Consider the following 23,441-nt stretch of genomic DNA (forward strand, 5'->3'; position numbering starts at 1 on the left):
AAAGCAGTGTTACACAAACAACAACACAGAGTTACACATGGAATAAACAAACATACAGTCAATAACACAATAGAAAAAGTCTATATACAGTGTTTGCCAATAAGGTAAGATAAGGAAGGTAAGGCAATAAATAACCCATAATGGCAAATAATTACAATTTAGCAATTAAACAATGGAGTGATAGAAGTGCAGAAGATGAATGTGCAAGTAGAGATACTGGGGTGCAAAGGAGCAAAAAATAAATAAATAACAGTATGGGGATGAGGTAGTTGAATGGGCTATTTACAGATGTAAATTACAGCGATCTGTGAGCTGCTCTGACAGCTGGTGCTTAAAGTTAGTGAGGGAGATATGAGTCTCAAGCTTCAGTGATTTTTGCAATTTGTTCCAGTCATTGGCCACAGAACTGTAAGGAAAGGCGGCCAAAGGAGGAATTGGCGTTGGGGGTGACCAGTGAAAAATACCTGCTGGAGAGCGTGCTACAGGTGGGTGCAGCTATGGTGACCAGTTAGCTGAGATAAGGCTGGGCTTTACCTAGCAAAGACTTATAGATGGAGCCAGTGGGTTTGGCGACGAATATGAAGCGAGGGCCAGCCAACGAGAGCATACAGGTCGCAGTGGTGGGTAGTATATGGGGCTTTGGTGACAAAACGGATGGCACTGTGATAGACTGCATCCAATTTGCTGAGTAGAGTGTTGGAGGCTATTTTGTAAATGACTTCGCCGAAGTCAAGGATCGTTAGGATAGTCAGTTTTACAAGGATATGTTTGGCAGCATGAGTTAAGGATGCTTTGTTGCGAAATACGACGCCGATTCTAGATTTAATTTTGGATTGTAGATGCTTAATGTGAGTCTGGAAGGAGAGTTTACAGTCTAACCAGACACCTATGTATTTGTAGTTGTCCACATATTCTAAGTCAGAACCGGCCAGAATAGTGATGTTGGACAGGCAGGCAGGTGCGGGCAGCGATCGGTTGAAGAGCATGTATTTAGTTTTACTTGCATTTAAGGGCAGTTGGAGGCCACCGAAGGAGAGTTGTATGGCATTGAAGCTTGTCTGGAGGTTAGTTAATACAGTGTCCAAAGAAGGGCCAGAGGTATACAGAATGGTGTCGTCAGCTTAGAGGTGCTAACTGTAACAGACACATCTCAACATCAACTGTTCAGAGGAGACTGCATGAATCAGGCCTTTATGGTCGAATTGCTGCAAAGAAACCACTACTAAAGGACACCAATAATAAGAAGAGACTTGCTTGGGCCAAGAAACACGAGCAATGGACATTATTTTTTAATTTTACCTTTATTTAACTAGGCAAGTCAGTTAAGAGCAAATTCTTATTTTCAATGACAGCCTAGGAACAGTGGGTTAACTGCCTGTTCAGGGGCAGAATGACAGATTTGTACCTTGTCAGCTCGGGATTTGAACTTGCAACCTTTTGGTTACTAGTCCAACGCTCAAACCACTAGGCTACCCTGCCGCCCCAGGCTACCCTGCCTCCCCAGTGGAAATCTGTCCTTTTGGTTTGATGAGTCCAAATTTGAGATTTTTGGTTCCAACTGCTGTGTCTTTGTGAGACGCCGAGTAGGTGAACGGTTGATCTCCCCATGTGTTGTTCCCACTGTGAAGCATGGAGGAGGAAGTGTGATTGTGTGGGGGTTGCTTTGCTGGTGACACTGTCAGTGATTTATTTAGAATTCAAGACACACTTAACCAGCATGGCTACCACAGCATTCTGCAGAGATACGCCATCCCATCTGGTGTGGCTTAGTTGGACTATCATTTGTTTTTCAACAGGACAATGACCCACAACACAACTCCAGGCTGTGTAAGGGCTATTTGACCAAGAAGGAGAGTGATGGAGTGCTGCATCAGATTACCTGGCCTCCACAATCACCCAACCTCAACCCAATTGAGATGGTTTGGGATGAGTTGGACCACAGAGTGAAGGAAAAGTTGGTCCAGAAGAACTCTTCAAAATCAGAATTTCTAAGTTCCTCCTTGAGAACATTGCTTGCTTTCACTGAGACAAATGCAGCTGTGAGTTCTAGTCTGGGAATAGTTGTGACCTTTTGTCGGAGTGACACAATATTTTCCACAATAGTTTTTAGAGCACAATGAATTTGTCTCTCTTCATTCTTGAGTCTCAAATATGAACACTGACCATATCGGATCGTGCTTGCATCAGATAAATTATGTAGCTCTGTTTTGGTAACCCTTCCAAAGTCAGCAGGTGCATAACTACGGGGTGTGTTCACCTTCTCCAAATGAATAAGATCATTTTTCCAACATGCCCACATTGGTTGAAGTGCTTCAGTCAGAGGGTCATCCCAACCTGTGCAATGCCTACACATGTCCTTCAGTACTCTTTTTCCATTTTGCAAGAATGGAGCTATAAACCCTAAAGGATCATACTAGGAGTCAACCGTAGACAGTAAACGTATACGTGTTGCAGGTTGAGATTGACATTGAACTTGAAGCAGTCAGACTCAATGGCCACTGAATCCCTAGTGCTCTTTCTGATGGCATGTCATCCCATGCAAGGTTAAGGTCCTTAATGTTGGATGCACGTTCACACGGCGGTATGCTTTCTAGGACAGCTCTGTCACTGGATACAAACTTGTGCAGTCGAAGACCACCGATGGCACAAAGTTCTCGAGCCTCCTGTGCAAACTGAATAGCATATTCCGAACAGTCTATGCTTGTAACCCCATCATCGACGTAAAAGTCACTCTTGATGAATTGTGAGCAGTGAGGGTATAGGTCTCTGTTCTCCGTAGCTAGATGCTTCAGTCCATAGTTTGCACATCCAGGAGATGGTACAGTGCCTAACAGATGCACCTTCATGTGGAACTCTTGAGGCTGTACAGTAATGTCTCCCTTTTTCCACCAAAGGAAGCACAGATAATTTCGGTCAGTGTCGGGCACATGGAATTGGTGAAACATCTACTCAATGTCACACATCAATGCAATAGGGTGCTGCCGAAAACGCATGAGAACACTGTTCAGCTAGTTCATCAAATCAGGCCCTGGAAGCAGATGGACATTTAAACTGGTTCCCTTGTACTTGGCAGAGCAATCAAATACTACGCATAGCTTATCTGACTTCTTAGGATGGTAAACTCCATGATGAGCAATATACCATTTCTTGCCTTCATTTCCATCATCTTCAACTTCTCCGCGTCACCCTTTTCAATGACATCATCCATGAATTTGACATAACTTTCCTTTATATCTTTCATCCTTTAACAGATGTCTGAGCCGTACAATGACGATTGTTTGTTGTTGGGTAGATTGGGTCTCTCCTTAAAAGGCAAGGGCATTTCGTAGGGGCCATGACTATTTTTCCTTATACCATCATTCAGCTTGTTCAGGAAGAGGATGTCATCCTGAGACACTGTCTTGCTATCTTCACTGGCGTCCTTGAAATCGCACTCCAGAATGCGAATAGCATCTGCAGGGATTACTGAGGGGACCTTTTTGACGATGACCCGGTGACACAGACAAGCGGCGCCTGGTGTATCAATGAATGGCGATGAGCCTCCCACAACGCTCTGTCCTAAGTCAGTTTGAACAGCGTAGGGCTCATCATTTTCACCTAAAATCACTTGTTTTGGTGCGATTGCCCTTGAGCAGTTCTAGCCTATCAGAAGTGTCGTGTCTGTGACGATCATTAAATGTGAAGACTTATTTATATAAAATCAGTTCCCTCTAGGTTGAATTATTACGTGATTAAACTAATCATGTAAACATTAATGAATTAGGAAGTCGGGGGACCACGGAAAATGTTGAGATTAAAGTTATAATTTTTTCGAATATAACTTCAGATATTTTAATATCTGATCAATTAGTCTTCTATTAATTAATTATTAATTGTTACCTCATTAGTCTCATTCCAAATGTCGTAAAATTCTTGGTTATCTGCACAAACCCTAGTTTCCATAATGAGTCTGCAATATACAAATTGTCTTAATAATTGATTTACTAACTAACTAAATAATCACAGAAATACATTAAAAACAAACAGTAGATATTGGTTACTAACTGATAGAAAAGTCCAGAGTGGGCTAAGCCGATATGACGGCTTGGTAGACAAAGGAAAGGGGTGGGGACTGAGAAAGTGCGGGAAAGAAAAGGGATTTACTACACACAGTCTATAATTGTATTAATTGAAATGCTAATCCTTTGCACGTGAACACATGGATACTTCAGAGTACCATTTGGAAATGTTCTCATAGATAGACGCTTCGGCGGTTGTCGGTATTCTCGTTCTAGGCTTATGTAATTTCTAGATGCAGGCTAGTAATTATTCGTCTAAGATTTGTTTTTATTCTGTAGTGATCGATAGTCTCAGAGTTTAACCACTTCCGGCCGTGTATCCAAACTACAGCTGTATGGTCTCCGGTGGCCTATAGAATTGTAGCCACTGACTAGTTCATCTTTATATGAAAATCCATACTCTCATTTAGAAGGTTAACATGACATTACATCTTTTCACAAATAGTTTCATGTTTAATCACATACGTTTCACAATATTTAGATGTAAACCTGACAGCTGGGACATGTACACTTTAAGAGATACAGTTATTTGTGTTTCCTGTCCTTCATGAGATCACCAAATGAAACACACTCGTCATAACCGCTTGTCATGACGCTGGCCTGGGGGTAGGTTTATGACAGTCATAAATACCTCTCACCCCCCTTTTTTCCTCTCTCTACCCTACTGATGTGACTATTGAAAATCCCTTGGTTAACATAGAGATTCTGGGAACATCAGAAGGTGGGGGAAATTAACCATATTTTGGTAATCCAACCAGTTGAACATATGCGTTGGTACTTAATGAATATGATGTCAGTTTGGTTGTCATGTGAGATATTCTCATCAATGATAGGATGACATAAATGGTACAGTGGAAAGTCTACACATTATAGTTATCAGATAAACATGGAATTGTTGTGCAATTTAAATGTTTGAATATGAAATTATTTGTGAGGGGATGAAATGTGATTTTCTAAAATGTGAGAATTGGGTTTTCATGAGTGAATTAGGCCCGACTCAGTGGCCCGCCCACGTGAAGAGACATTGGTTATAAACTATGAAACACGCCCTCTTCTCCCTTCCTATATAAAGTCTTGACGACAATAAAAACTTCCTGTTCCGGGTACATTAGGATGACGATCCGATGTCAGAAGGGTTCAGATAATAACTACAGAACGAAGCCAACCTCAGCGTGAGCTTTGGTTGCGAATGGTATGAACTTTGAACTTTTATTCGCTACAGAAGTGATACCTCCTAGCCATTGAGTTAGCAACAGCAGCTGAAAACGTGGGCTAGAAGAGGACAGACAGACAGAGTATCCCGTCTACCACACAACGATGTTACTACAACGTATCCAAATTACCACCAGAGACATTCTTCCGAGGACAGGAAGATCTGTTGGCCAACACGACCAGCATCTACGACCAACCTACCGAAGCGCAGCTTAGAGTAAATATTTATTGCATTTTCCTTTTCCAAATGGGCGGTAATTTAGAATGCATAGGATTCTGTATTTACGATAGAGTAGCTGCCTACGGCCCGATAGAGACATCACTTCTCCCTTTGTTCTTCAGTCTTCCACTTGCTTTTCACAACTGTCACGTCCTATCATAGTAGTTTATTTCAGTTTCACTGGATACGTATCTTCTTGTAAAGAATTGCTCACTTCCTGGTCAATGAATTTAGTCTCACTCTTGATGTCAAGCAGGGCGTAGGGAAGTTTTTCAGCACCTGACATGTTCCTTTGACACCCACACTGGTATGATCATGAAAGTGTTAGTAGATTGTCCTTCTCCAGCTATGTTGAGTGACAATGCAGTTGCTGCCTCATCCATATTATTTTGGTAAGACATTGGCAGAGGTGTAGGCTTTTTCCGTTTCACCTAACTGTCATCGTGGAGACACGTGGGATGCTTTCCTTTGCAGGTGTCAAAGGTGTGGTGATGACGACAGTCCTTTGCACTGTGACCAGATTTCAAGCACCCATAGCAAAGCTTATTTTCTTTCACATATTTCTGTCCTTTGGCTGACTTTTGATTATCTCTATCTGTGAATGTTTGAGAACACTTGCCATGCTCCTCTTGGTCTCCATGACATTTAGTTTCTCAGTGGTACATTCGGATGAACGGAGAGCATTGAAAGAAGTTATCTGATTGCAAGCAATCTCTGCTTCCAACGTCATCAAAGTAGCAAATTTCTGGAAGCTGGGGAATTCTTGACTATTGTTCAAGGTTTGTGTAACTTGTCTGTTCCAATAAGAAGCTGCCCAGTCAGGCAGTTTTTGAACTAGCTTCTGATTCTCTTTACAGTCATTTAATATCTGAAGACCTTTAACATAGGTATAGCATCCTGACAGGCATTTAAAAAATCTGGAACGTCTCTGAGTCCTACGGTGTCCTTAAGTTGAGTTTTTGGCCAGTTTGCAAGCCATTCTCTAAATGCCCTCTGTATGACAAATGGCTGGCCATATCTATGGTTGAGTTTGTTCCACACGTCTTTGTAGGCCTTGTCATCATTTCTGTAGAAAGTACCATCCAGGGTCTTACGAGCTGGGCCACCCACGTACTTCTTAAGATAATAAAGCTTGTCAACTGACACTTCTTTGATCGATAAATTACACAAATGAGGCTTTCCACTCAAGGAATTGAATTGAATCACCATTGAATACAAATGGCTCTGGCATTGGAAGTCGATTAAGGGCTTAGCTATCTTGGAAGGCTTGAGCCAGAGAAGTCACATCCACATGAGGTGATGATGCTGGGGCATTGGAGAGTTATTGAATGGTAGTTGGAGTAATGTTGTTGACAGTTTAGAAGCTAGTTTTTACAACCTGGCCCGAGCTGCCTTTACATCTCTCTTTGCCTGTAGTTGTTCCAACTCACATCCTTCCTTTACTGCTCCTCTGAGTGTTGTATCATTTCCTTTTGTTTCTTTTTCTCCAGCAACACTTCATACTCAACTTCCTTTGCTGCCAGCTCTGCTGCTGCATCTGCACATTTGGCTGCCATACATGAGGCCATGGAGGGATGGCTGGATTGAACACTGGACTTGTGACTGACTTGTGAGACTGTAGATCTGTAAATGGTGCGAGTGTAGTCGCGGTCAAGTAACTCACTGAGACACTGTTTTTCCTGTTCGGCATCAAACTCTTCATCAATGCCTGATATCTTTTCATAGGCAATTCTGATGATATCTGCTGTAACTGCCTCACCTGTGTCGACACAACGCCTTAACTCAGTTGACTGTGTGATGTGATCTTGAATTTCAAGATAGATGCTCATGACATCCGTTCCTTTCTTCAATGTGTTGATCAGAAATGCCAGCTGGCTCTCTGTTACGTCTGACTTTAGCTGCTCTCTTGTTTTGCGGGCTTGGATCTTCCATTGGTCATATATGGAGATAAGTATTTTTTCCTTTTACTGTGCCGCTTCTCTTTGCAATGCAAGCATTTTGTATGTAAGGGTTATTTGGTCGGACAGAGCATCGAAGGCCTTGAGGTTCCTCGAAGACATCTTGAAGTTGACCTTGGAGGTCATTCGGCGCTTGTTCTTTGGCTTGAATTTCTTCCTCTAGGCGATATCACCATCTCATTTTACATTTGCATTGTCAGTCACCCTTTTGTTTCCTTCTTACTAACTTCATTGATGTGTAACTATTGGATTTCTGAGATGTATGATGATCATTTTGCTATTCTTGTTTTATTGTTTGTGTACTATCAGGTGCTAAATGTATCATTGTTAAAATGTATGTTCTTTTTTACAGTGTGTTAAAGGGTTCTTTAACTGCTGGTGACTTACTGATCTATCTATCTAAACAGAGTGACGATGAAGAGAAGGACGGTGAGGAAGGGGACAACAAAGGTACACCTAAGGGCCGCAAGAAGATCCGCAGGATCATCGTAGACGAGCACCTGCGCTCGGAGACCCAGAGAGCCCTGAAAGAGGAGGAGGAGAGACACAGACGCCTGGCAGAAAGAGAGCAGAGGGAGGACTTCAGAGAGGTACACTACACACAGCTGACCCTCTCCATGCACACTCACTGTAGAATCCATGCACTATCAGAAATGTCATACTACTACTCGATTTTATTTGATTAATTATATATTATACCATTTTATATGATCAGTTTTGGTCTAATAGTGGTTTCCTCACAGGTGATTGTTTTTGAGGATGAGGCTTCTCATGTGGCCTGTCCCATCACCACTAAGCTGGTCCTGGATCAGGATGAGGGGACAAAGGAGCCACTCATCCAGGTGCACAGGAACCTGGTGACCAGGCTCAGGCCTCACCAGGTGGATGGTAAGTCTCGGTTTTTATTTCAGTTGTACAAACCCAATACAGACAGTAAGTTAAATACAGTGGCTATCAGCATTGCCCCTTCAATTTGCTGTATCTCTTCCTCCTTCTGATAGGTTTGCAGTTTATCTGGGACTGTTGTTGTGAGTCTGTGAAGAAAGCCAATTCAACTGGATCAGGCTGCTTACTGGCCCACTGCATGGGCCTAGGAAAGACACTGCAGATAAAAGGAAGCGAACAGTAGGAGTGTTGTCATATGCATATGTCATTCATAGAACAGTATATTTTGTTAACAATACTAGAGATACTCCAATGAACTAAAATATAAATACAACATGTTGTTCCCATGTTTCATGAGCTGAAATAAAAGATCCCAGAAATGTTCCATATGCACAAAAAACGTATTTCTCTCAAATTTTGTGCATTAATTTGTTGCCAAGATAATCAATGCAGCTGACAGGTGTGGCATATCAACAAGCTGATTAAACAGCATGATCATTAGGGATGCGTGCTTAGTCCCCTCCTGTACTCTCTGTTCACCCACGACTGTGTGGTCAATGACGCCAACACCATCATTAAGTTTGCTGACGACACAACAGTGGTAGGCCTGATCACCAACAACAATGAGACAGCCTATAGGGAGGAGGTCAGAGACCTGGCAGTGTGGTGCCGGGACAACAACCTCTCCATCAATGTGAGCAAGACAAAGGAGCTGATCATGGACTATTGGAAAAGGAGGGTCGAACAGGCCCCATTAACATCGATGGGACTGAAGTGGAGTGGGTTGAGAGTTTCAAGTTCCTTGGTGTCCACATCACCAACACCTGTACCCCGCACATTGACTCAGTACCGGTACCCCCTGTATATAGCCTCGTTATTGTTATGTACATTTCTTGAGTTACTTTTTGATTGATTCGATTTTTTTACTTTAGTTTATTTAGTAAATATTTTATTAACTAAATTTATTGAACTGCATTGTTGGTTAAGGGCTTTTAAGAAGCATTTCACAGTACCTGTTGTATTCAGCGCATGTGACAAATAAAATTTGATTTGATTACACAAGTGCACCTTGTACTGGGGACAATAAAAGGCAACTCTGAAATGTGCAGTTTTGTCACACAACACAATGCCACAGATGTCTCAAGTTTTGAGGAGTATTTCTGTCTGTAATAAAGCCCTTTTGTGGGGGGAAATTCTTTCTGATTGGCTGGGCCTGTCTCCCTAGTGGGTGGGCCTATGCCTTCCTAGGCCCACTCAGGGCTGCCCTAAATGAGGGCCTAATGAAATTATTTCAATTGACTGATTTATTTCTATGAGCTCAGTAAAATCTTTGAAATTGTTACATATTGCGTTTATATTTTTGTTTAGTATATAATACTAGAAGCTCTTGCTTCAATATTTTCTCATGTAGGTGGTGACATTTCTCCATACGGAGCTGCAGTCAAAGTGCATGAACTTCAGGACTGCCCTGGTGGTGTGTCCACTCAACATCATCCTCAACTGGATCAACGAGTTTGAGAAGTGGCAAGTTGACATGGGAGCTGACAAAGTCAAGGTAGCCAAGAAGATTTTAGTTTTTGTTTTGTCAAATACATGCAGAGGTTATTGGGCCACACTGAAGCGTTATATTGCCCTGCAGAGATGGCAGATGGATGGTGGTGTTATGATCATGGGCTATGAGATGTACCGTAACCTCACACTAGGCCTCAAAGTCATCCACGGAAAGTTCAAAAAGACCTTTGACAGTACTCTGGTCGATCCAGGTACATCCTCTACCATTTATATGCATGTGAAGTGTTGAGAGGTATGTAGAATTTTGAAGTAGTATAATTGATTGATGTTGAAACTCTAATACACTACATTTGTTGTACTCCAGGTCCAGACTTTGTGATCTGCGACGAGGGTCACATCCTGAAGAACGAGGCATCCAACATCTCTAAAGCTATGAGTGCCATTAAGACCAAAAGGAGGGTGGTGCTGACAGGCACACCACTGCAGAACAACCTCAATGAGTGTAAGGAGGCCTGCTTCAGTTTGAACACAGCCTATGACAGCCTTTCCATTTAAGCTACTTCTATGGGCAGTATGTCAACGTTTGGGTTAGTTTATTCATGTTTCAGTTTTATTATATAAAAAAATGATAGTAGTCAAAGGTGTAGCCTTGTCTTATATATTTTTGTTTTCTCAGACCACTGCATGGTCAACTTCATCAAGGAAAACCTGGGCTCAATCAAGGAGTTCCGGAACCGCTTTATCAACCCCATTGAAAACGGCCAGTGTGCAGACTCCACCCCCAGAGCCGTCCGCTTCATGAAGAATCGCGCCCATGTCCTTCATGCAATGTTGACAGGATGTGTACAGGTGAGACAGCTCAATTACTAGGAGTGTATGGCATATTTATTTGTAGTTTATCAGAACCACTGCTTACTTTTTTACAAATATTTGTTGCAAAGTTCTTTGTCAGTTTCCAGTGGATACACTTAGTGTGTTTTCCTCTTTGTCAGAGAAGAGACTACTCAGCCTTGACCAAGTTCCTGCCCCCTAAACATGAATATGTTATAGCGGTGAGGGTGACCCCTCTCCAGTACAGACTGTATTGCTACTACCTGGACAACTTCACTCGTAAGAACCTCCATCGTTAGCTCAGAAAGCTCTACATATCAATGAAATGTGCATGATTTAATAAACCTTTTGGAGAAAAAAGCTGCATATGTGTTTAGGAGCTAGGTCTGTGGTTGAGGGAGCCAGGGGCAAAGCCGGAACTAGCCTTTTCAAGGACTTCCAGATACTCAGCCGAATCTGGAACCATCCTTGGTGTCTGCAGCTCAACTATATCAGCAAAGAAAATAAGGTAAAGACCCATCAGATGCAGGTTTGAACAGAAACGACTATTTTCTCATCTGCAGACGGATCCTGTGGCATGTCAATCAAATCGTCATCAACATAGATGCTCTTTGTTTTCAGGCCCATTTTGATGGGAAGCACCAGGGGAAAACATGAGTATTCAGTAGGCTACCCAAATCTTTTAACTCCTACCACTGTGTGATGCCTGAAGTAGTCCATTACCACCCAATGACAAATGAAATAATGCAAATAATAGATTGTTGCCTTTCATAACTTTTCCTTTATGTCCCACTCGGGAAAGAGAAGGAGAATAAGGGGAAAGTGGTGAATGCTGATGAAGACAGCAAGGATGTGGAGGTGATCCTGGTGTGGAACAGCACATCAAAGGGTGTCAATGTGGAAGGAGACCAGCGAGCAGGTAAAAGGTAGAGTTGTCTCTTCCAATCAGGAAATTACTTCACCGAGTCTATTACAATACCTTCTAGTGTTACTATTGAACATTTTGAATGATTTACCTTATGTTAATGACTTATTTGTTAGTCTCATTCATTTGAGGTCAGTGGTGATAATGTATGCTCTGTGTTCAGCGTTAAGATCGTCCACCAGTTTCAGGCCTGACAGTCCGGCTGCAGACTGGTACAAGTCAATGCTGAGTGACTCTGACGCCACCATCCTGGGACACTCAGGGAAGATGGTGCTGCTGTTTGAGATTCTCCAAATGGCAGAGGAACTGGAAGACAAAGTGTAAGGCTGAATCCCAAATCATCCCTCTTCCCCTCGCCCCTCCATTTATGCGTTCACGCACTTTATGCGTTCACGCACGCCTCCGCCATATACACTAGTGTCACAAAGCTGAGGAATTGAAAATGATGGAGGGTGTAGGGGCTATTTAGACCCTCCGATAAACACTTTGACCGAGCAAGCTATGCTTCAGAGCGAAGTGGTATCCCAAAAACACACCACATTATTTTGAGTTTGTACAAATTCACACAAAAGAATGGAGAGGCGTGCCTAATTATAAGCCACCTGTATTTGTTTTTGTCTGATTTCAAAGCTTGACACATGTAACATATGAAATACATCCCAAATTAAACGTTTAACTGTTACTGATGTTTTTATCTTGTAAAACGACGGGGAATTTTCTCATTTGAATTTCATGCTAATTTTATTATTTAAATGTGGAACATGAATTGCATCATTCAAGTCACGAGTGTGTCCCTGAAGTTGAAGGGTTTATTTGATCACCCCGGCCACTCTTGAAGTCACCCTCTAAGTTTCGTCAGCAACATGACAACAGAGGGCCCTCCGAGCGAGTTGGTAGTGGTGAGGGGCTGGTTTGGGATTCATCATATGTGTGCTTGGGAAATGGATTCAGGCACCAGGGGTGCATTTCAAAAAAGAAGGATCAAGTTAGCCAGTTTCACAGAGCAGATTTGTTGAATGAACCTTTTCTTCATCAGTTTTTGTTGTATATTCACAGGTTGGTGTTCAGTCAATCCTTGATCACATTAGACATGTTTGAAGATTTCTTGGACCTCACCAACAAAGCCAAAAACAACAGGCAATCATCCCTATACAAAGGTACCAGTTCCATTGGCTTTTCAAATGCTATAGTTTTACAACAACAAAAAATGCATCTTCAGAGTCTATTATTGTGTAATATTTTCTTTGTTTCCTTTTCTAAACTGTAGGTAATGGCAGCTGGATCAGAAACACTGACTATTACCGTATTGGGTCCACCAGCGCCACATCCAGGATGAAATGGGTGCAAGATTTCAATGATGCCACCAACGAGCGGTACATTTCTGTCTGACTGCTGTACTTTTCTACATCTCACATTTCGCTGTGGTGCCAAACCTCAACACAGTATGCAGCATAACACTTTACTTAGTGATGTAATATTATATGGCAAGGCATCAGTAATTGTAGACCTAATGTGAATTGTTGAGATGGTCTGTTTTTAAGATCACACTCACTCCTTTGATTTAATTTCACCCCCCTTTTCTTTCAGGGGTCGTCTGTTTCTCATCTCGACAAGAGCTGGGTCCCTTGGGATCAACCTGGTAGCAGCTAACAGGGTCGTAACTTTTGATGCTTCGTGGAATCCCTCCTATGACATCCAGAGCATCTTCAGGGTGTACCGTTTTGGCCAGCTGAAGGCTGTGTTTGTCTACCGCTTCTTGGCTCAGGTAATCACATCTCGTATGACCCTATCTCCTGTAATGTGATTGTGAGACACATTGTATGATTACATATGAACTCAGCAAAAAAATAAACGTCCCTTTTTCAGGACCCTGTCTATCAAAGATAATTCGTAAAAATCCAAATAACTTCACAGATCTTCAATGTAAAGGGTTTAAACACTGTTTCCCATGCTTGTTCAATGAACCATAAACAATGAATGAACATGCACCTGTGGAACAGTCGTTAAGACACTACAGCTTACAGACGGTAGGCAATTAAGGTCACAGTCATGAAAACGTAGGACACTAAAGAGGCCTTTCTACTGACTCTAAAAAACACCAAAGGAAAGATGCCCAGCGTCCCTGCTCATCTGCATCAATGTGCCTTAGGCATGCTGCAAGTAGGCATGAGGACTGCAGATGTGGCTAGGGCAATAAATTGCAATGTCCGTACTGTGAGACGCCTAAGACAGCGCTACAGGGAGACAGGACAGACAGCTGATCATCCTCGCAGTAGCAGATCACGTGTAACAACACCTGCACAGGATCGGTACATCCGAACATCACACCTGTGGGACAGGTACAGGATGGCAACAACAACTGCCCGAGTTGCACCAAGAACGCACAATTCTTCCATCAGTGCTGAGACTGTCTGCAATAGGCTGAGAGAGGCTAGACTGAGGGCTTGTCGGCCTGTTGTAAGGCAGGTTCTCACCAGACATCACTGGCAACAACGTCACCTATGGGCACAAACCCACCGTCGTTGGACCAGACAGGACTGCCAAAAAGTGCTCTTCACTGACGAGTCGCGGTTTTGTCTGACCAGGGGTTATTGTCTGATTTGTGTTTATCCTCGAAGGAATGAGCGTTACACCGAGGCCTGTACTCTGGAGCGGGATCGATTTGGACGTGGAGGGTCCGTCATGGTCTGGGGCGGTGTTGTCACAGCATCATCGGACTGAGCTTGTTGTCATTGCAGGCAATCTCAATGCTGTGAGTTAGAGGGAAGACATCCTCCTCCCTCATGTGGTACCCTTCCTGCAGGCTCATCCTGACATGACCCTCCAGCATGGCAATACTGCTCGTTCTGTGCGTGATTTCCTGCAAGAAAGGAATGTCAGTGTTCTGCCATGGCCAGCGACGAGCCCGGATCTCAATCCCATTGACCACTTCTGGGACCTGTTGGATCAGAGGGTGAGGGCTAGGGCCATTCCCCCCAGAAATGTCTGGGAACTTGCAGGTGCCTTGGTGGAAGAGTGGGGTAACATCTTACAGCAAGACCTGGCAAATCTGGTGCAGTCCATGAGGAGGAGATGCACTGCAGTACTTAATGCAGGTGATGGCCACACCAGATACTGACTTACTTTTGATTTTGACCCCCCCTTTGTTTAGGGACACATTATTCCATTTCTGTTAGTCACATGTCTGTGGAACTTGTTCAGTTTATGTCTCAGGTGTTGAATCTTGTTATGTTCATACAAATATTTACACATGTTAAGTTTGCTGAAAATAAACACAGTTGACAGTGAAAGGACGTTTCTTTTTTTGCTGAGTTTATAAGGCCCTATAATATTTCTATTTTTATTTTTTCCCAAATTCAGTTTTCTCCATTTTTGTTTGGCCAGGTTTCGGTTTTCCTCAATTTTTTTTCAGGTTTTCCATCTTAAATTCACTTTTTTACTTTTTTTATAGGGAAAAAAATATATAATTGGATGTTCTAAGTACACAACAATGCTCAGGAGACCAATTTTGGGAAATGGTCTGGGAAAACTAGAAGAGGTTTGGTTATTTAGGTGTAGTAACCCTTTAATGCAAGTGTGCACCAGCAAGAGACCGTTGCTATGTTAGCTATGTTTCTGTAGAGTTCATGCATTGCAGTGTGCAAAACATATGGCCACTGGATTGATGCAAATAATCATGATATCATTCTGCCAGGTAGGCATAGGTTCCTTTGTAGTTAACATTTAATTGAGATGTTTTTTTTTGCATGCCTTTCCATCTCTACCAGAAGAAGGTTATCATTAGCATCATCGCAACGGTTACACAGTTTAGACATATGTGCACACTGCACACACACTCGGACAGGGACATTCCTGTGCCATTTTCAGAAAGTTGCAGGAAAATATGAATCACTGATGCATTTTGTTCATGTTTTGTGAACTTTGGCAAATTAATGAATTTTCTAATAATACATTTAGTTGATTTTCTACTAAGTTCAATACATTTTTAAATATTGTTGAATTCCGTTTTAATGTCTGGATTCCGTGATTCCGTCAGCGTTCTTCGCAATGCGGATTTTATAGAACCCTACATATAATTCTGTAATCACTGATATTGAATTGCTGATTCTTTCCAGGGCACTATGGAGGAGAAGATCTACGACCGGCAGGTGGCCAAGCAATCACTGTCGTTCCGGGTGGTGGACCAGCAGCAGATACAGAGACACTTCACACTGTTTGAACTGACGGAGCTCTACATGTTTGAGCCAGACCTGCTGGATGACCCCAACTCTGAGAAGAAGAGCAAGAGGACCACACCCCTGCTGCCCAAGGTGACCAGAGCTTCAAATTAAACACGCAAGACCATTATAATCTCAATTATTAGTGACATTGTTTGTCTGTGTTTCCCAGGACATGGTGCTGGCAGAGCTGCTGCAGAGCTGTAAAGGGCAGATTGTCTGCTACCATGAACACGAGTCCCTGCTGGACCACAAAGAGGAGGAGGAGCTCAGTGAGGCTGACCGCAAAACTGCCTGGGCTGAGTACGAGGCAGAGGTAAAGAGGAACTACTATACATTAGTTTTACAACACACATAAATACGTTTTCATGGACAGTGGTGAGCAATCGAATACAACGGGTGTAGACTAGCGTGAAGTGATTGCTTACGATGCATAAGTGTACCTATGATGAAAATTACAGGCCTCTCTCATCTTTTTAAGTGGGAGAACTTGCACAATTGGTGGCTGACTAAATACTTTTTTGCCCCACTGTGTCAGAGCTTAAGAGGATCTGCAGAGAAGAATGGGAGAAACTCCCCGAATACAGGTGTGCCAAGCTTGTAGCGCAATACCCAATAAGACTTGAGGCTGTAATCGCTGCCAAAGGTGCTTCAACAAAGTACTGAGTAAAGGGTCTGAATACTTATGTAAATGTGATATTACATTGTTTTTTGTAGGTTTTTTTGGGGCAAGAATTTCTAAAAACCTGTTTTTGCTTTGTCATGGGGTATTTTGTGTAGATTGATGAGGGGGGAAACTATTTGATTCATTTTAGAGTAAGGCTGTAATGTAACAATGTGGAAAAAGTCAAGGGGTCTGAATACTTTCCGAATGCACTGTAATGAACTAATTAGCAGTCTTATGGCTTTCGTCTGTGAGCCGATGCTCTGGTACCATTTGCTGGACGTTATAGCAATTTTTCTGTCACCGCCTGATGGAGGTCCTGTATTGCTCTTGCCTGTAAACATAGAGTAATTGTGGTTTTGAGTCATTGCGACTTCCTTACTTGAACTCTTGTTCCTCAAAAATAAGTTAAGTGTGAATGATATATGTATGGTGTAAAAACAGCTGTATGTTTATCTCTCCACTATGAAGGGTGCTTTCTTCTTGAACAAGGCAGAACACAGCAACACCAACATTCCCAGCCCCTCCACAACTATGGCTGTCAGTCTGTCATCCCTGTACAAGAAAACGAATGGGCAGCTGAAGGTATCAGGCCTGTCTCACCACCACACTTGTGTGATAATCAGTTGCTTATCTCTAAAGTTTCTGTTTGGGATGATCTGTCAGTGGATAGATGCCTCCTCTCACATTAACATTTGAACGCGTCTCTCTCCTGAAAAACAGAACATGATTTATTCTAGCTGTGAGAAGGTCAACGAGGCCATCAAGTCCCTGCATTTCTTACGGAACCTCTCCCTGGATGACTGTGTTGCGCTTGGTTAGTCCCTCATATTATCTTACATTCATATTATATTAGTATTTAATATTACACTGATGTCTCAAAGTATTGTGTGGGAAAAAATGTATGCGCATTACAATGACTTGTGTTTTTACAGTGGCAAGATAACCCAAGTCTAGATGAGAAGCAGGTGAGAGCCCTGGCCCAGACCTGGAAAACCAGCAATGACAAGGAGCGGGAGCGACGACAGGCCTTCCATCACGACCTCCTCGCAAAACAACAATCAGTGAGCCGCAATTCTCAACATTTTATTTTTTCTTTCTGGTTTTGATATCTTTAACTTGTAACTGCTTAACCTTACATCTTTCCCTGATTTCCCTCGACAGCTTACAATGTGCATCCAGACCATTTTGGCCAGTAGAAAAAACGAAATTACCCATAAGCCACGGTCACCAATCACACACCAGCTCTAACAGATTCCGCCAATAAACCTACACAGTGATGCAGGAGGGATGTCTCCAGTCTCAGTCCCCTGTTCCACTAGAGGACGCTCTAGTCTAACCACAGTAACTACAGAGGGTTCTTAGTGCTTATTCCCCCCAAAGGGGTGACAGATGGGTGACAAACAACATTTCCGTTAAGGATTTACTTTATTGAAAATGAATGCATGTTCTATAGCAAAGGTATTGTTAAACATATGTTATGTTAAATACATATGTTCTGGTATTTTTTTCCTTTAAATTATTTGGAAAAGATTTTCCTATGTGATTAATTGTATATATCTGTCTTTCTCTAAAGCTATGATAAAACCTTTGTCTAAAACGTTATAGGTTTTATGGTAAATTTTTTTGCTTTGGTCGTTACACTTTATTTTATGGGTACAGTCAAATGACCAGGTAGTTGACCTCAAATAAGATGGTAATAATGATTGGTACTTCTTGGTACTTAATTCAAAAATATTTAATAAGTAACATTTGGATGATATGTCACTGTTAGTGAGGTACTGAATCATTTCAATAATACATCCTGTTCAATACATCCTCGCTCAGCGAAAATTACACATTTAGGTCAAGAAAACTGTGGGTTACTAGGATTGGAGAGATTGTTCATCAGAAGAAGTGTTTATGCTCAGTAGTTTTGTTTTTACTTTGGTGTAGAGCGGATGCTAAACTGATCTTTATCTCTGATGCTCCAGAAAGGTTGAATCAAACAGAAGAAAACAGGTCAGAGCCTGTCATGGAATGAAAACACGAACATTGCATGTTACAGTAAAAACTGTAAAACTCACTATAACATTGCTTTTTATAGGACATTGTGAAACTACTTAAGTGGATCTAATTGCATGCACAGAGGTTTGTCAAAAATGGTGACAACTGTATATTCCATTATAAACTGTCTCAATCATATTTCAAATGTTATCTTAACTTACCCAAAGCTACAGCCTTGTCATAAAAACATAATTAAACACACAGTTGCTTTGCATAGCAGTTGAATAGCCTCAGTGAACTGTTTACAATGGCAAATTAGGTAGAATTGGACTTGGAGAGCAGCAGAGTGGTATTGCAATACATCAGAGGAAGTCACACCCCGAGTAAACCCTGAAGGCATTGTAGAGAAAGAGATTGCACTCATTTCTGTTTGGCTTTCTCCAGATATAGTTCAGACACTTACTACCACAGCCATCAGAAGACTGATTCAACAGGGTTCACTGGACTGATGACAAGTATGCAACAGTATTGGACCACAGAAAGAGGTACTGTCAACTTTCTCATGTTTATTTTTGTTATATTTGATATTAGACCTGTTGAAACGAGTGAATACTAAATCTACATATGAGAAACCAGATTCCCTGAAATAAATCAACAGCTGATCAGCTAGGTCTAATAGAGGGCTCTCCAACCCTGTTCTTGGAGTATTACAGTCCTGTAGGTTTTCCTTCCAAACCTAATCTAGCATACCTGTTCCTAATAATTTTCTTGTTGATCATCTGAACCAGGTTAGTTACAACTGGTTGTAGCGAAAACCTACAGAAGGGTAGCTCTCCAGGAACAGGGTTGCTAGAGACCACTGGTCTAATATCATTCATTTACAAAATATTATAATTAGACATTGGACATCAATTCGGAAAGTATTCTGACCCCTTGACTTTTTACACATTTTGTTATGTTACAGCCGTATTCTGAAATGGATCCAATTGTCCCCCCCCTCATCAATCAACACAATACCCCATAATGACAAAGCAAAAAGATTTGACATTTTTGCAAATTTAAAAAACAAAATAAACAAAAATATCACATTTACATAAGAAATTCAGACCCTTTACTCAGTACTTTGTCAAAAGACCTTTGGCCTCGAGTCTTCTTTGGTAGGGTAGCCTAGTGGTTAGAGCGTTGGACTAGTAACCGGAAGGTTGCAAGTTCAAACCCCCGAGCTGACAAGGTACAAATCTGTCGTTCTGCCCCTGAACAGGCAGTTAACCCACTGTTCCTAGGCCGTCATTGAAAATAAGAATTTGTTCTTAACTGACTTGCCTGATTAAATAAAAGGTAAAATAAAAAGAATAAAAACAAGCAAGTTACTCTGCAGATCCTCTCAAGCTCTGTCAGGTTGGATGGGGAGTGTCACTGCACAGCTATTTTCAGGTCTCTCCAGAGATGTTCAATTGGGTTCAAGTTCGGGCTCTGGCTGGGCCACTCAAGGACATTCAGAGACTTGTCCCGAAGCAAGTCCTGCATTGTCTTGGCTGTGTGCTTAGGGTTGTTTTTCTGTTGGAAGTTGAACCTTTGCAGCAGTCTGAGGTCCTGAGCAAGGATCTCGCTTTGCTTTGTTCATCTTTCCCTCTATCCTGACTAGTCTCCCAATCCCTGCCGCTGAAAAACATCCCCATATCATGATGCTGCCACCTCCATGCTTCACCGTAGGAATGGTGCCAGGTTACCTCCGAACGTGACGCTTGGCATTGAGGCCAAGAGTTCAATCTTGGTTTCATAAGACAAGAGAATCTTGTTTCTCATGGTCTGAGAGTCTTTCGGTGCCTTTTGGCAAACTTCAAGCGGGCAGCCATATGCCTTTTACTGAGGAGTGGCTTCTTTCTGGCCACTCTACCATAAAGGCTTGATTGGTGGAGTGCTGCAGAGATGGATGTCCTTCTGGAAGGTTCTCCCATCTCCACAGAGGAACTCTGGAGCTCTGTCAGAGTGACCATCTAGTTATTGGTCATCTCCCGGCAGCCAGCTCTAGGAAGAGTGTTGGTGCATCCAATCTTCTTCCACTTAAGAATGATGGAAGCCACTGTGTTCTTGGGGATCTTTTTTGGTACCCTTCCCTAGATCTGTGCCTTGACACAATCTTGTCTCGGAACTCTACGGACAATTCCTTCGACCTCATGTTTTGGTTTTTATTCTGACATGAACTGTCAACTGTGGGACCTTTATATAGACAGGTATATGCCTTTCCAAATCATGTCCAATCAATTGAGGTGGACTCCAATCAAGTTGTAGAAACGTCTCAAGGATGATCAATGGAAACAGGATGAACCTGAGCTCAATTTCGAGTCTCATAGCAAAGGGTCTGAATACTTATGTAAATAAGGTATTTCTGTTTTTATTAGTAATACATTGGCAAACACATTTGCAAAAGTTTTGGTTTGTCATTATGGGGCATTGTGTTTATTTTTTTATCCATTTTAGAATAAGGCTGTAACGTAATAAAATGTGGAAAAAGGGAAGGGTTCTGAAAATTTAACAAATGCACTGTATGTGAAAAATAGTTCCTGTAAAGTGGCTCTGACTATTTTTGTTAGATTTTTAAACCTGTGTTTTTCTATCAGTCATTGTTGGCTAGTTTTATAAAGTAACCACAACATCTGATAGTACAGCATATAATGAGATTCTGTCTTTATGCCCCTCATGTGGCTGTAAAAATGTATGGTAAATAGGTAGCATTGGAAGAGGAGAGGTCTGTAATTAAATGCCTCAACATAATGTTCTGTTAGTATTCACCTTTTCAGTCTTTTATTTGCTGTCTTTTTACCTTCCAGCACTTGCAGTACATTTTCCATACCTGTGTCTCCCTCCCTTTATTCACAGGTCTCACTGGAGGCACAGGTAATATGAGTTTGGAATCAGAGGTGAGGAATCTGACGTGCGATTGTCCCATTGACAGCTTCAAGCGCACCGTGTTTCCTGCTGCATACCTGCTCTTCTTCTTCCTGGGCCTGATAGCCAACAGTGCCTCCCTCTGGGTCTTTCTGAGCATGTACAGGAGGAAGAGGAGTATCACCACAGTCAACCTGTACATGTTGAACCTGCTGTTGTCAGACCTCATGCTGGTGTGCTCACTGCCACTCAGGGCAGCATACTACCTGCTGGACTCCCATTGGCCGTTTGGGGACATCACCTGCCGCCTGGTCTCCTACGTATTCTATATCAACATGTATGGCTCTGTCTACTTCCTGCTGGCCCTGAGTGTCCTCCGTTACCTGGCCGTATCGCGCCCCTATACGTTCATGAATCTGGAGGGGGGATCCTGTGGTTGGGGAGGGTGTCTACTCATCTGGATCTTTGTGTCCCTGGCCTCCGCACCCCTACTGAGTTCTGGGACTGTCCAGGAGGGGGAAGAGCGGACCCGCTGTCTGGAATTGGGCAGCAGCCTTGGCACCATCATCGTCCTGAACCGTGCTGCCCTGGTGGTTGGCTTCACCCTGCCCTTCACTGTCATCTCTGTCTGCTACGCGTGTGTTCTGCTCAGCTTGAGGCAGTGTAGGGCTGGGGTGGAGGGGATGAAGAGGCCCTCCAGGAGGAAGTCTTGTGCCCTCGTTATCCTCGGTCTCGGCATCTTCATGATATGCTTCTTGCCCTATCATGTAGTACGAACCTTCTTCCTGGCAGCAGAGCGGAATGCTCAGCTAAATGGTTGTGTGGATTCTTGCAGCTATCTCCAAGGGATTCGGAAGGCCGCCGTGGTAACGCTCTGTCTTGCAGCAGGAAACAGCTGCCTGGACCCCTTCCTTTTCTTCTTTGTGGGAGAAAACTTCAGAGACTTCTGTATGAAAAATGGTAGGAGACAGAGGAGAGTTGTTAACAACACAGAGAGGCAGAGGCTTCAAGTGCTGCAGCCCATTGAATTAACAGTAAATTGATCAACTTTACACATTTTTGTAAACATACCAACAATTTTGCATTCAATGTTTTTTTTGTGTGTTTTTTGACATTTGCTTATCTGGTATTACATTATGAACTTTTGTTATGGCTTGTGTCAGTCATTTATCTATCTGCTTTAAAATAAATACATTTCGATATGTAAAGAGTGATCTCAATCTGTCTCGACTTGAAATGTATGATTGGGCTACTTTTACATAGCACACATTGGTCCTGGAGGCCTGTGCCTGTCTCCCTGCTCTATGGATGGATGACTTGTAGTGCTGTAATTCGTGTAGAGCCAAATTGTTTGTGGTTTTAGATTTATGGGACCATTGAAAATAAGTTTATAATAATAATGACAATATTTAATTTGAGTCCATTTCCCATGCTCAATGCACATAATGTAGAAAACAAAAAACAGCATCAATACATCAATAAGTAGAAACATCAAAACATTAGCTACTAATGCAAAATATAGACTATGAAAATCAAACATTAAAAGCTAGCTTGAATATCTATGTCTTAAGTTGTTTTTTAATGGTCTAAGCCCTTCAATCACAGTAAATACTAAGACTAAGCTAACACATGGAATTGTTTTTTATATGGTCATAGTGTATAGTTTAGTCATTTGATTTTGAATTTTAGGACCCATGTAGGTCTAAAAAGTATATATATAAAAAATATATTTTATGAAATCTTGAATTTGGCCTTTACTGCTATAGCTCATAGAAACGCTTTGAATAACACATTCATAAATGGCAAAACGGAAAGTCAAAAAATAAATCATAAGGAACAAGGTTTTGAAGTGTCATATAGCTGTACAGCCTGGTTCTGGGTAACCTACAGATGACTCCCCTGAAGCTTGTCCACCAGAGCTGTTGCCAGAGAATGTCATGTTCATTTCTCTACCATAAGCTGCCTCAAATGTTGTTTTGGAGAATCTGGCAATACGTCCAACTGGCCTCAACCGCAAACCTCTTGTAACCACGCCAGCACAGGACCTCCACTTCTTCACCTGCGGGATTGCCTGATACCAGCCA

At 42.2% G+C, this 23,441-nt stretch overlaps 2 protein-coding genes across 3 annotated transcripts in view; both read left to right on the forward strand.

Annotated features, from left to right (window-relative positions):
- LOC109891773 (transcriptional regulator ATRX) overlaps positions 1 to 16,253 on the forward strand; it is a 28,451-nt gene extending 12,198 nt beyond the window's left edge. The window contains exons 14-28 of the mRNA XM_031825904.1: positions 7,856 to 8,038; positions 8,192 to 8,336; positions 8,450 to 8,554; positions 9,743 to 10,096; positions 10,210 to 10,347; positions 10,522 to 10,694; positions 10,838 to 10,955; positions 11,054 to 11,184; positions 11,481 to 11,595; positions 11,738 to 11,921; positions 12,658 to 12,758; positions 12,869 to 12,974; positions 13,189 to 13,366; positions 15,717 to 15,911; positions 15,991 to 16,253. Coding sequence (XP_031681764.1) covers positions 7,856 to 8,038; positions 8,192 to 8,336; positions 8,450 to 8,554; positions 9,743 to 10,096; positions 10,210 to 10,347; positions 10,522 to 10,694; positions 10,838 to 10,955; positions 11,054 to 11,184; positions 11,481 to 11,595; positions 11,738 to 11,921; positions 12,658 to 12,758; positions 12,869 to 12,974; positions 13,189 to 13,366; positions 15,717 to 15,911; positions 15,991 to 16,176 — 2,412 coding nt within the window. The 3' untranslated portion in view covers positions 16,177 to 16,253. The remainder of the gene's footprint in view (positions 1 to 7,855; positions 8,039 to 8,191; positions 8,337 to 8,449; positions 8,555 to 9,742; positions 10,097 to 10,209; positions 10,348 to 10,521; positions 10,695 to 10,837; positions 10,956 to 11,053; positions 11,185 to 11,480; positions 11,596 to 11,737; positions 11,922 to 12,657; positions 12,759 to 12,868; positions 12,975 to 13,188; positions 13,367 to 15,716; positions 15,912 to 15,990) is intronic.
- A 406-nt stretch (positions 16,254 to 16,659) lies between these two features.
- On the forward strand, positions 16,660 to 22,577 carry LOC109892612 (cysteinyl leukotriene receptor 2-like). 2 transcript variants are annotated; one of them, XM_020485278.2, is made up of 6 exons: positions 16,660 to 17,067; positions 17,206 to 17,299; positions 17,418 to 17,546; positions 17,647 to 17,943; positions 18,913 to 19,013; positions 21,349 to 22,577. In XM_020485278.2, exons 5-6 carry the CDS (start codon positions 18,977 to 18,979, stop codon positions 22,398 to 22,400), a joined length of 1,089 nt encoding a protein of 362 aa, XP_020340867.1. In that variant the 5' UTR covers positions 16,660 to 17,067; positions 17,206 to 17,299; positions 17,418 to 17,546; positions 17,647 to 17,943; positions 18,913 to 18,976; the 3' UTR covers positions 22,401 to 22,577. The 2 variants fall into 2 exon arrangements, with proteins under 2 accessions (XP_020340867.1, XP_031682394.1); XM_031826534.1 differs by lacking the exons at positions 16,660 to 17,067; positions 17,206 to 17,299; positions 17,418 to 17,546 and having other exon boundaries at positions 17,573 to 17,943.
- Positions 22,578 to 23,441: the final 864 nt, after the last annotated feature.

Source organism: Oncorhynchus kisutch, linkage group LG6 (genome assembly GCF_002021735.2).
Source record: "Oncorhynchus kisutch isolate 150728-3 linkage group LG6, Okis_V2, whole genome shotgun sequence".
NCBI classification, from domain to species: Eukaryota; Metazoa; Chordata; class Actinopteri; order Salmoniformes; family Salmonidae; genus Oncorhynchus; species Oncorhynchus kisutch.